This window comes from Dama dama, chromosome 30 (genome assembly GCF_033118175.1).
Source record: "Dama dama isolate Ldn47 chromosome 30, ASM3311817v1, whole genome shotgun sequence".
NCBI classification, from domain to species: Eukaryota; Metazoa; Chordata; class Mammalia; order Artiodactyla; family Cervidae; genus Dama; species Dama dama.
The window spans coordinates 16,593,931-16,607,146 of NC_083710.1; the positions used below are offsets into that span (position 1 = coordinate 16,593,931).

At 42.7% G+C, this 13,216-nt stretch overlaps 1 protein-coding gene across 1 annotated transcript; it reads right to left on the minus strand.

Annotated features, from left to right (window-relative positions):
• Window positions 1–347: 347 nt before the first annotated feature.
• LOC133049706 (baculoviral IAP repeat-containing protein 5-like) lies at window positions 348–1,810 on the minus strand. The gene is made up of 2 exons (XM_061133854.1): window positions 1,803–1,810; window positions 348–897 (listed from the first exon to the last, which is right to left on the minus strand). Exons 1-2 carry the CDS (start codon window positions 1,808–1,810, stop codon window positions 396–398), a joined length of 510 nt encoding a protein of 169 aa, XP_060989837.1. The 3' UTR covers window positions 348–395.
• Window positions 1,811–13,216: the final 11,406 nt, after the last annotated feature.

The window sequence follows — 13,216 nt, forward strand, 5'->3', positions numbered from 1 at the left end:
AACGGACCTATGATCACATTCACGTATCACATCTCAGCTGCACAGCCAGTCACCAGCTTCGTGAAGCCCAAATATGCTGCTGTAAAAGGGCTCTACCCATGTGAGCAAACGTCTCCCCTCACCCTGCTAAGTCCAGGAAGCAATAAAACGAGAACTACCAAAGAGAAAAGACAGGGTCAGTTACTGTACTTAGCTCCAGCTATATAACAGAAGTAGCCCCTGGCACCAACTTCAAGAAAAAAAATAAAAAATACAGTTTAAATATTCTAATTTCAAAATGTTGACGTTCTGCTTTCCTAAGGCACAGTTAAGAGGCCGCAGAGAAAAACTGGCAACGCTGAGGGGTGTGCCCTGGAAACGACGTGTCTGTGTCGCTGTGCAGTGACAGGGAGGTGTCACTCCAAGGCCGCCAGCTGCTCAGTGGCACAGCGGACCTTCTTTGCAGTTTCTTCAAATTCTTTCTGCTTACTGTTGGTCTCCTTTGTGATTTTGTTCTTGGTTCTTTCTTTATCCAGTTTCAAAAATTCACTGAGGGTTAATTCTTCAAACTGCTTCTTGACAGAAAGGAAAGCACAACCAGATGAATGCTTTTTATGTTCTTCTGTAGGGTCGTCATCTGGTTCCCAGCCTTCCAACTCCTTGAAGCAGAAGAAACACTGAGCCAAGTCGGGCTCGTTCTCAGTGGGGCAGTGGATGAAGCCTGCCACGGCCATCTGCAAGGGAGAGCTCAGCTCAGGCCCCAGCGCGGAGGAGGGGGCCCACAGAGAGGCCGGAGCCCACAGGAGAGGTTGCCCCCAGCCTGGAAGCCCACAGTAGGCTTGGGGCCCGAGGGAGAGGTCGCCCCGGGCCCGGAAGTCCACAGAAAGGCCGGAGCCCAAGGAAGAGGTCACCCAGGGCCTAGAAGCCCTCAGAAGGATTCTAGAAAGTCCTTCTTAAACTAACCTTTTATCAGTTCAGTCACCCAAGAAAGGGGTGACTTTCGTGGTAGCTCAGGTTGGTAGCTCAGGTTAGTAGCTCAGGCATTTTTCTGTCTTCTTTCCTTCCCAATCCTTCATTCCCTTCCTTCCTTTCTGTTTTCCTTCTGTCTGTCTTGTCAAACAAACCAAGAATTATCATCCATCTACTAGATTTTGTGCTGAATGATTTTTGAATGTTCCTCCAAATCAAAACTATGATTAAAGGTTTAAGAAACATGAAAATATAAAAAATAATTTGATACTGATTCTGAAGAGGACTCTAGTTTTCACCTAAACCCTATGGGAAGAAATTAAACAACTAGTCATAATTTAATGGCCAAAGTAGGGAGAATTGCTATCAGCTTATTAAAATGCCCTACTCAGATGAAGGGCTTCCCATGAGGCATTAGTGGTTAAGAAATCCTCCTGACAATGCAGGAGAGGTAAGAGACTGGGGTTTGACCCTTGGGTCAGGAAGATTCTCCTGGAGGGTATGGCAACCCACTTCAGTATTCTTGTCTGGAGAAGTCCATGGACAGAGAATCCCACCTCCCCCAGAGGAGCCTGGCGAGCTATAGTCCATGGAGTCGCCAAGAGTCTGACATGACTAAGCAATAAGCGCACAGATGGAGGAACATAAATGTCTCTTGTGCCAGGCGTTGTGTGAGGCAGTTTTGTGTACATGATCACACTTACTCCTCCAACCTTAGGATGTTGGCATGATGCGCTCAGTTACAATTAGGTAAACTGAGGCACTGCAGAGTTCAGCTTTCAATGTTAGAGCTAATACTGGCACCAAATCTGCTGGCCCCGAGATCCATGCTTTTTTTACACCCTTCACCCTACGCGGCCATCCCCATACATGTCTGTGTTGAATTTATGGAGGCTCTGTCGATACCTCTGTGCTCCCAGCCTGGGTTACAAACTGGGTGGGGGGTCAGGGAAATGAGGTCATGAATTCAACCTCAGGAAGTACAGGCCAAGGCCACCAGTCATCCTCAAGGAAACCCAGGCAGAAAGATAAACCCTTCTTGGTGTTTTCTCCTGTGATGGAATTGTCGGAAGCCTGCTTATGTCTCTGATTGTTTCTCCCTCTTTTCTCCAATCTCCTCTCAAGTTTGTTCTTTTCTCAGTTGTCTGCCTCACTCCTGTTTTCACCAACCTCGTCCTCAGAATAATTTTGTATCACTGCCCCTAGATTCTGCTTTTCATTAAACACTTGTTCATATCTCATTTCTACCTTCCTCTCTCCTACTGTTCTTAATTCATCAGAATAAACAACTTGAGCAATTACCTGTAGCAACTATATTCAGAGCCTTCCTTCAACAACTGGGTCCTTCCTCCTCCTACCCTGAAATGTGGTGATAATGAAATTGAGAAAAAGACATTTGGGAATCAGCGTACAGTTATTCACATAAATGAGGCCCCAGACATTAAATCAGCATTTTTTTTTTTTTTTTAAGGACAGGCCATTGTGCTTTCTCTACATATTTTTTTATTTTCACCCACATCATTTATCTTGGAATTACCCATGTACTTCTGCAAGGTCTTTGGGAGGAAGGCATCTTCAGCTTCTGCCAAGGGTCACCAGGAGGGAGCACGTGGGCTATATGCCCAAGTAGACTTGATTCTGAAGAAGCTGGGTCCCTTTCTGACTGGCTCTAAGACACTGAGAAAACCATTTAATTTCTCTGATCTCAGTTTCTCTATCTGAAAAATGGGACCTTATAGTTATCTTGAAGAGCTGTGTTAAGAGCACAAAGTTTGGAATTACATCAAACTTTGATATCTACTCGGCCTCTGACTAGTTGTGTGGTACTAAGTTGACTACCCAACTCTTACTTCCCAGCAGGTAAAATGGGAGATAATAATACTTATATAGTATTTTAGGATACTATAGGAGTACTTACGTGATTACTAGGAGGATTCAACTAAGCACTATATTTCAAACTCTTGATCCAGGATATGATACAGAGCAAGCACTTATCTATTCTTCGGATGAGTGAGATGAAATATGAAGTTCTTGGGACAATGGCTAGCCCATAGTTGAGTTTCAATATGTGTTCATTCCCTTTCTTTCTTCCAAGGCAAAAGCAGTAGATGAGATACCTACTGATTATCTTCCCCTTTGGCTTAATGTGCAGACGATTAACTGTCTACAGTTTCCTCCACTTTGCATCTGGTGGCACTTCCCACCGTTGTAAGGATGGGCTTGCCCTTAGGAAGAATAAAGAGCTGCCTGCCTCCTATAATTTCAGAGGTGCTGAAAGTTTTATTTGTCTCAAACACCTGTCCTCCAGCAGTCTTCTTGGAGTTATAAAATTGCTCCTTTGGAAGTTTCCCTTTGGGTTACAACATTAACTCCAGAAAGCTTTTGTTAAGATGCAATTTTCTTCACTGGGTCGAATAATTGGTCCCTTTTCATTCACATATTAGCACGGATTGGTCAGGTCAAGTCTGCAGGAGGAGACGATGGGAACAGTAAGTTCCAAGAAGGGAGAACTGTAATATCTTGAGGCAGACCCAAAGGAGCAATGATGGGCTTAAGCAGCCTGGAGGTGCCCCAGTGGGCCCAGGATCGACTTTGTCTGTTTCCCCAGTTTGCTCTGGGGCGTCCTCCAGTCAGCTTCTTGCCGGGGGGGCTGCTAAGTACCCAGTGGGCAGTGAATTCCTGCGGTGTGGACGCCATTCACCTGGCCCAAGGTGGGAGCAGATGAGGTAGTGCCACCATTATGTCTAATCAGACGTGAAGTGGAGATTTGTGTGACACCAACCCAAGACAGAACAAACAGCGTGACAGAAACAAGAGGGAGCTCAGGTAGGATCAAGTGCTTAAGCAACAGATAACCCGTCAAGACTGCAGTCCAAAGGGGGTGACTGAAGAAACTATGATAGCCCGTAAATCCCAAGTGGATGGAGAGTTGGAATGTCTTGAGGACTGGTTGATAGCAAATAAACAAGAAATGGGAATATGAATAGTTTTTGTTTTTATTTTTTAACTTAGACACGAGGTTTGAAGAGTAGCAAACTACTAGGCAAACAGCGTTTTTCTGGGGGTGGGGATGGGGTGGGTATTTAAACAGTGGCATTTAAATACTGCAGTGGCAAAAGCAGCGCTATGTTTGTGAATGAGGTGCCCACACTCCAGTACTTCTTCTGACGGCTTTTTACTCATTAGAGCTTAATTACTGTTATCTCAATCTTTCCAAAGTTGTTGTGTAAACAGGGATATGGTGAGTGGTTGGTAATGCCCAGGTCACAAATGGGATAATGAAGGCACAGCTAGACTGTAACTTTATATTAAATGAACACATTCCTTGTATGTCTGTAAGTCTGAAACCCAGTTTACTGTTCAGATGTATAAATCCAACATGCATATTATGATTAACCTTCCACAGCAAAGACCTGGTGAGGCTGCCAAAAAGTTCGCTTTTCAAGTACAATTACAGCCCCTGGGAAGGCAAATTGTGATACATGAGAAATACATATAGAATAACTGACATGTACAAAACAGAGAAGTCGGGGGTCTTTTAGGAGCTACACAGCATAGAAATTGATCCTTTCTTGCCAAAATCTGGGAGAGGCTTTAAAACTCTTTCTCCTAACACAGTGAGACATTTGCAAGTCATTATTCTATGGCTTCTGTCTTTACAGCATTTGTATACATAATACTAACCAATAACAGCGTGACTACTGTGTGCCACACTGAGTGTTCTACATAGCTTATCTCACTAAGTAATTGCAACCTATAAAGTAGCAAATGAAAACAGACATGGTTAGAACCAAGGAAAATAGTGTGGTTCAAACCAAGGAAGTAGCAAATAAAAATAGACATGGTTAGAACCAAGGAAATAAAGATTCTGTGCTTAAAAAAAAAAATCAACTTTGAATAATTGCAGAAAGGCTAGGAATTCTCTGAAATTTGTAGATAAATCCTGATATCATCTAATGATGCTCATTGTGATCTGTAGTCACAGATGGAGTACAATAGGGACCAGCAGATGATTTAAAAAATAGGTCAACAAAAAACCAGAACCAGGACATAGATCCAACTCTTGGCCACATCTCTTAATGGGGGAGATATTGCCAGTGAACAAGAGAGTTGCATCTTTATTAAATGAGTTTTCCAGTTGTGGGCTGTTTAATGTAAATTCATACTTAAGTTCATCTGATAAAAAGCTGTATTTAATTCATGATGTAATTCTATGTTCTTTCATGGATTGTACAAAATCCCAATGTAAAAGAACTTTGAGAACTGCTAGCTAGGAAATGCAGCTATGGATGAGGTTCCAGATTTGGGCTCAAGGTCATAGCTCATGTTCATGGACTCCGAGATATTTACAGTGCATTGTGAGTGACTTAAACAGTATAGAAAGTACCATGTGTGATAGGATTCCATTTTGTAAAACTAAAGGACAAAACCCTAAACCGTTCTTTATTAATATTGAAAAATGGAAAACAAATATCTTACTGTGAGGCACTAGTTATATACATTTAGGCATAAAAACCTGCATGTGTTGCCATTAAAAATAAGGCTATAGGAAAATCTTTTTCAACACTATGTTCATGGTCTGTTAAAAACAATAAAACATAATTGAAAATAGTTTAATACCACTTTTTATGAAAGGAAATTTATGCATAGGCAAAACATTTGTAACATAAATGTTAATATGCTAACATGTTTACTCTGGGTGGTGAAATTACAACTGATTTCTTTTCTTTTCTTTTACAAAATTTAATTAGACTTTATTTTTAGAATAGTTTTCAATTTGCAGAAAATGAAGATAGTACAGAGTTCCTTTATACCCCACATCCAGTTTCCTCGATGATTACCATCTTACATGAGTATACATGAGCTATTATTATCTCTTACATTTAGTATAGTTAATGAACAAATATTTAAATATTAACTCTAGTCCATATTTAGTTCGAGTTTCTTATTTTTCTGTTCCAGGATTCTACTCAGGAGACTGCATCATATTTAGTCATGATGTCTTTTTATTTTCCTATTGGCTGTGACAGTCTCTCAAGACATTTATAGTTTACATTGACCTTTGACAGTTTTGAGGAGTCCTGGCAGATATTTTGAAGAATGCTTCCTTGTTGGAATTTCTCTTAATTAGACTGGAATTATGGTTTTTAGGAGAAACTGTTGAAGTTTATGTTCTTTTAATTTATTGATATCTGTATCTTTCAAATTTTCTGAAATGAACATGTATTACTTTTGTACCAAAACAGTTATTATAATAAAAATTATATGCACATGAGTATATGTAGACTTCCCAAGAAGCTCAGAAGTAGAGAATCTGCATGCCACTGCAGGAGATGCAAGAGATGTGGGTTCCATCCCTGGGTCAGAAATATCTGACTGTGGTTATTCTCTGGATGAGATACTCAAAGACTTATCAGAGGCATGTAACTTATAACTTGTCAAGAGAATAAAATCAGTTATTCGCCAGAAACTACCTAAGAATAGTTGTCCGCTGGACCCTGGAATCTGTTGTTTCTGTCTTCAGAATATCCTCCTCCCTCAGGTAGTAGTAGCCCAATTTTCCTCTCCTTCTCCCACTATTCCTGCAGTGGCTATCTGACCACACTCCGAGTCAGACAACTCCCTCCTGGCCTACAGTGATTGGGGGATCACTTAGACATGTGACTCTAAGTGAGCCAATGGGAGCCTGTCCTGAGATTTTTACCTGGAGTGTGCAGAAGAACTTTCCTTCTGTTATGGCTATTAAGCTGATGGGACATAAGCTCAGAGTAGTGAGGGACCATGTGGACTACTACAGAGAAACAACCTGTCTGAAAGGAAGTCATCACAAAGGAAAGCACCCCTAGGAAGTGAGGGGAAATGTTCTTGCGGCTAATGCATGAACATCCTGATTCTGACAAGCCAGATTTATCTCCTCAACTTTTCAGTTACAGGAACTGGTAAAGCCTTTTTTTTTTTTTTTTTCAACTTGTCAGTTCAGCTTTTATTTTTGTTACTGCAACTAGAAGACTCTTGATTAATGCTCTTTCAAGATCTTATTCAACATCTTATTTCCCTAAATAAATCTTTAGACCCAAGTGAGGGCTTCTCAGGTGGCGCTAGTGATAAAGAACCCGCCTGCCAGTGAGGGAGACATAAGAGATGCGGGTTTAATTTGTGGGTTAGAAAGATGCCCTGGAGAAGGGCATGGCTACTTACTCCAGTATTCTTGCCTGGAGAATTCCAATGGACAGAGGAGCCTGGTGGGTTACAGTCCATGGGGTCGCAAAACACTGGACATGACTGAAGTGACTTAGCGTACGTGCAGACCCCAGAGGTGAACATCAGCATCCTTTTCCTACATTTTAATGTTATTTAATTTGTCTTTGGACTCTTCTATCTTGCTTCTCATCCAAAAAGTAAAGACCACCAGTTAAAAATTTAGTCACACTGATTATTTAGTTTCATGTTGCCTATACAGTGTATCTCCAGCAGTGATTAATCAAATTCAAAATACATTAAAACATCAACCATATTGAAAATAGTTCCTGTGACAAGGATGTAGCTTCAGCTTTGTGACTTTAAAATATCTTGCTTCATCTTAAGCAAGCCTGCTAACCTTTGAGGACCTCTTTCTCGTTCAAGCAGTTTCTTAACTATCAGGAAATTCTCCTGGTCAGTTGCTATGGCAGCAGCACCAACTCAACTTTCCCGATTTAAAAGTGTCATCTGTCAAATGAGCAACTGGCCTCTTTTCTACCGCATCCCAATCTCTGGGCCAAAGTGAGACAAATTAAAGAGAGTAACATGGTATTTTTTGTACCAGAAGACATGCGAGGGCAATTAAAGTGCTACCCAGAGGTCACATAGGGTTGGGGTGGAATGTTTGGACATCTCACAGCCACTTAAAAATGAGTCTCAATCCCCAGCTCTGCCATATACTTACTGTTAGTTTGTAGAATGCTTATTAAAACCTGTGACTCCATCATCTGTGAACAGAGACTAATAATCAAGTAACACAATATAACATATAATGCAATAATATACAAAATAATTGGACTGATTTGAGGTTTAAAGATATGGTCTGTAAAGTGCTGAATGTAATGGCTGACATAGAGGAAGCACTCAGTCAGCACCAGGTAGCTATTGAGATGTGCAGTTGTGATGACATCTGGAACTCACTACATCACAATGAAAATACCTTATAGAAAGCCTATGGATTAGAAGCATCTCAAAGTGGGAAGAATGGTCTTTATTTATTTATTTTTACTTAAAAAAATCCACATTTTCTTTTACTCAAAACTATATTGTAAAGGTTTTTCCATATCTCTTCTTTCGCATTTTTAAAAAAAAATTACTCATTTTAATTGAAGGATAATTGCTTTACAATGTTGTGTTGGTTTCTGCCATACATCAACATGAATCAGCCACAGGTATACATATGTCCACTCCCTCTTAAAGTTCCCTCCCACCCCATCCCACCCCCCTTAGTGGTCACAGAGTCCCAGTTTGAAGTCCCTGAGTCATATAGCAAATTCCCATTGGTTATCTATTTTACATATGGTAGTGTATATGTTTCCATGTTACTCTCTCCATTCTTTTTAATTGGAGGATAATTGTTTTACTATGTTGGGTTGGCTTCTGCCACACAACAACCTGCATCAGCCATAAATGTACATATATCCTCTTCCTCTTGAGCCTCCCTTCCACCACCACCCCCATCCCACCCTTCTAGGTCATCACAAAACAGCAGGCTTAGGTCCCTGTGTTACACAGCAAACTGGTAGATCTTTTGAGAATCATAGATGTGTGGATAAAATGCAAGAAAGGACTAATCCGGATAAATTATTCACTCTCTTACTATGGCATCATGTCTAGAAGTGTTAATAAAAGAATGAAACTATACATGACCCTTAGCAGGATTGTTATAAACTTTTGACCTCTACCACCATCTCTGTTGAAATGACTCATTGAACACTTATAAGTGTTGCACATTGCATGGTCATTCATTTTCCTATTGTACTTGAGTTAAAATTTGGGGGCTTCCCTTGTGGCTCAGATGATAAACAATCTGCCTGCGATACAGGAGAACTGGGTTTGATCCCTGGGTTAGGAAGGTCCCCTGGAGAGGGGAATGGCTACCCATTGTAGTATTCATGCCTTAAGAATTCCATGGACAGAAGAGCCTGGCGGGCTACAGTCCACAGGGTTGCAAAGTGTCAGACACAATTGAGCAACTAACACTTTCACTTTGAGTTAAAGTTTGGGACAGATTGTAGCAAAATCATTTTGCTTTTGAATCTGTATCAGAAAATCATTGTTTGAAACAAATGCTACCACATGTGACTTTTACTTTTATTTTGGCTGCACTGTTTCCACGTGATAACCAGGTTTCTCTTGTTGTGGAGCATGGCCTGTAGAGCACTTGGGCTCAGTAGTTGTGGCAAGTGGGCTTAGTTGCCCGGTGGCCTGTGGGAGCTTAGTTTCCCAACCAGGGATCAAGCTTAAGTCCCCTGCATTGGAAGGCAGACTCTCAACTACGGGACTAGCAGGGAAGTTCCCGTGTGACTTTTCTGAACATATGTTGTAGAAGTCTAATCAGCATTAGAACTATGGTAGCATTTCTCATACTTTTTCTGAAAAGACAACAAATAATTTCAAGATAGTGCTAACCTTCTATCCGAAATGTTCTCTGTACCTGCATTATCAGAAAGTGTATAAGACTTCAGATGTTAAGTCAAGTGGACACTTTAAGGATCGCTTCCCTCTGGGTGACAGGGGTGTTAACATGAAGGGATGTGTGTATATGTGCTCAGTCATGTTCAACTCTGCGACACAATGGACTATAGCCCACTAGGCTCCTCTGTCCATGGAATCCTCCAGGCAGGAATGCTGGAGTGGGTTGCCATGCCCTCCTCCAGGGGATCTTCCAGACCCAGGCAACAAACCTGCATCTCTTGCCTTCACAGGCAGATTCTTTGCCACTAAGTACACCTGGGAAGCCCAACACAAAGGGAACTGGGCCTTTAACCTTGAAGCTGGTAAACCTTCTGATTTACTTCTTTTAAATAAGAATGTAAGACTAATGATACTTGAGGATAAATGCTGATTCTGGTTCATTAGCACAAAAAAGTCATAAGGTAAAGCCACTCGCAAGTTGTGACCATAGTTCCTTTACAAACTATTGAACTGGCTAGATTGCTGAGTAACTTTATCCAAGTTCAAATACTACACCAGGGAAGACTATTTACAAATAGTGTTTCTTGTACAGCTGGGTAGCATTTAGTTTCATTCATTTATGTTCAGCATTTCCAAAGGTTAGCAATGTGAATCATGCAATGGAGCCTGGCATCACATGGCTTCAGAATGTCACCACATCAAACACCCAGCTGGCGTCAGGGAAGGAGGCCTTGATGTCACTGTATGTTTGCCCTATATGTTTTCTTAACCCCAAGAGCTAGCTTCCTGTGAAACTCACTAGCTCTGAGAGGAAGGTCTCTGTCAACTGTGGATTTTTCAGGATACTTCTACCATCTTAGTGATGCTAGTGAGACGCATACAGCTGGATACTCATTAGGAAAATGAATTCTGAATTATACAGAGGAAAGAACAAGGGGAGGAACTTCTCTGGCAGTCCAGTGACTACAATTTCCAATGCAGGGGGCCAGGGTTTGATCCCTGGTCAGAGAACTAAGAGTTCTCAGGCCGCAACTAAAGATCCTGTGTGCTGCAACTAAGACCCAGTGTAGCCAAATAAATAATCTTTTAACACAAGGGAAAAAGATGTGCTGAATGGCATAATACAGGGATCACGTCAAGGATACTGTACCAGGCATCAGGGAACAGTTAGAATAAAAGTCGTTGATCAAGTTGAATCCCATCTGAGGTTTCCAGCACAATGACAAAGCCCAGTGTGAGGGCTTTACCTGCAGGGACAACTTTACAAGCTATAGCCTGCCTCGGGTTTATGATCAAGATTTGGCTCCCTATGTCAGGGTTCTATTTGCATATGCTATTCTTCCTTTGAGGGGCTTTATAATGTTTAATTACCCAATGAGTAACACCCTGCTATTGTTATGATGGCTAGCCCTTTTAATCTTCAGGAATTTCTAGCCAGACTTAAGGTGAGTGATCCAAAACAGGAAAATAGCTAAAGAGACGTGTGATTCAGATCAACGTTTCCACTGAGTTCCCTAAGGCAAGTGCTGGGTTTCCTTGAGAGCTCATGTGGTCATGGGGTCTGCCTTACCACTTTGTAAAAAATTTTGTTATTGGAGTATCATCGCTTTACCGCGTTGTACTGATTTCTGCCCTACAACAAAGTGAATCAGCCATGTGTATGCATATGTCCCCTTCCTCTTGGGCCTCCCTCCCACCCTCTTCCATCCCACCCCTCTGGCTCATCGCCGGGCTCCAAGCTGAGCTCCCTGTGCTAGATCGCAGCTCCCCACTCGCTATCTATTTTACACATGGTGAAACAGTGTCTGTATGTTGATGCTACAGCTTCTACACCTTCCCCACATTCAGAGCTCATCGATTTGATGGCTGACGATCTCCTGCCAGACTCGCAAGTTTTCTGAGGGAAACTGCTGGCTTTTGTTCATCATAATAGAGCTGGTGCCCAGCATGGGGTCTGCTATGCACTAAATGCTTGGGTCTCCCCTAAATTCACATGTTGGAATCTAATCCCCAGCGAGATGGTATTCGGAGGCGGGGCTTCGGAAGGTGCTGAGATCACGAGGGTGGAGCCCTCGTGGATGGGATTAGGGCTCCTATAGAAAGGGACCACAGAGAGCTCCCGTGCCCCGTGTGCCATCTGAGGACACAACCCGAGGACGGCCGTCTACGAACCAGGAAGTGGGTTCCCACCAGACAGCAAATGTGCTGGCGCCTTAATCTTGGACTTCCCAACCTCTGGAACTGTGAGAAATGAATTTCTGTAGTTCATAAACCACCCAGTCTGTGGTCTTTCGTTACAGCAGTCCAAACAGACTTAGACAGTACCCCATATATTTTGAAAACAAGTTGGTCACATTGCTTTTATCCTTCAAATGATCGCATTATTTCCCCAGATCAGAATCCAGGCATGGGCATCATGAGAAAGAGGAATAAGTTCTGATTTGAAAAAAATAAAACAGTGCACCAAGTGGCAAAGTGGCTTGGGTGGTCATGGGTGACGAATATAATTCTGATCTTTAGGATCCTGCCAGGAAGGTGAGCTAGTTGGCCTTCGCGGACACATGCTCTGGCTGACTTTGTTCTGATATAACGGAGAGGAGTGACTAACTCAGCAGAAAGACTGAGGCCACTGTGTGTGAGGGTCAGGATCCTGGAGGAGATGACCTTTATGGACGCTTGTGTTCCTGAAATGTTCTAAGTCCATAAAAACCACCCAAAGCAAACAAAATAGAAAATTGCTGCTCTCAGAATCAATATTTTCTATGAAAAAGACCAATTCATCAAGCTGTTTGTTACTTGGTATCTTGTTGAAAAGGTAACATTAAAAAAAATTATGACAGACTTTTTGTTTACTTTTCCACCAGTGGCTTGGCTGTCTTTTAGATGTGATTCCAACCTGGCATTTTGCATATTACCGTGAGTCAGGAGGGTCTGTGCTTCTGCCCCCAGCTCTTGTCTGCTGGCAGATGCTGATGGCGAGGCTTTTGCATCTGCTTCCGTGTTGGCTGACCTCTGGGCTCAGGTCCTGCAGCTCGCGGTGTCCCTCACGGGGACAGGGCACGTCCTGGAAATGGCCTGGCAGTCGGCTCCCCTGGCTTTCTCTGCGGGTGAGCTCAGGCAACCAGCAACTCGGTGACTCCGACAGATGTTATTGTCTCTAACCCTCGGGCACCTTGCCCTGCTGTCTCACACACAGAGGGTGATGCCTGGCAACCTGCCTGATGCCACCAGGAACCAGCCTGGCCCGAGGGAGTACTGCCAAGTCATGCTGGCCAGCCGCTCTCTGGGAGCCCGGTGGCTACCAGCTACATGCGCTGGTCTGCGGGCTCGGAGCGCTGTTGGGGGGACACACTCGCTTCAGCATCTCAGTGCTGTCCATGGCTGTCACCGCTACAGCTACGTTCTGTGTTTTGAGCCATTTTGTTTACACGTTGCATTTGCTTCATTGTGCAATTGCGGTAACTGGAAGGGTTCGTTGGACAGAAGCCATAGGTTTTATGGCTGTGTCTGCAGCGAAATATTGGTGGGCAAACATGTGGCTCCCGGGGTGCTCTGGTGCAACCCTTAAGATTGAAGTCACCTAAACAATAAACAAGAAATAAATCTCTGC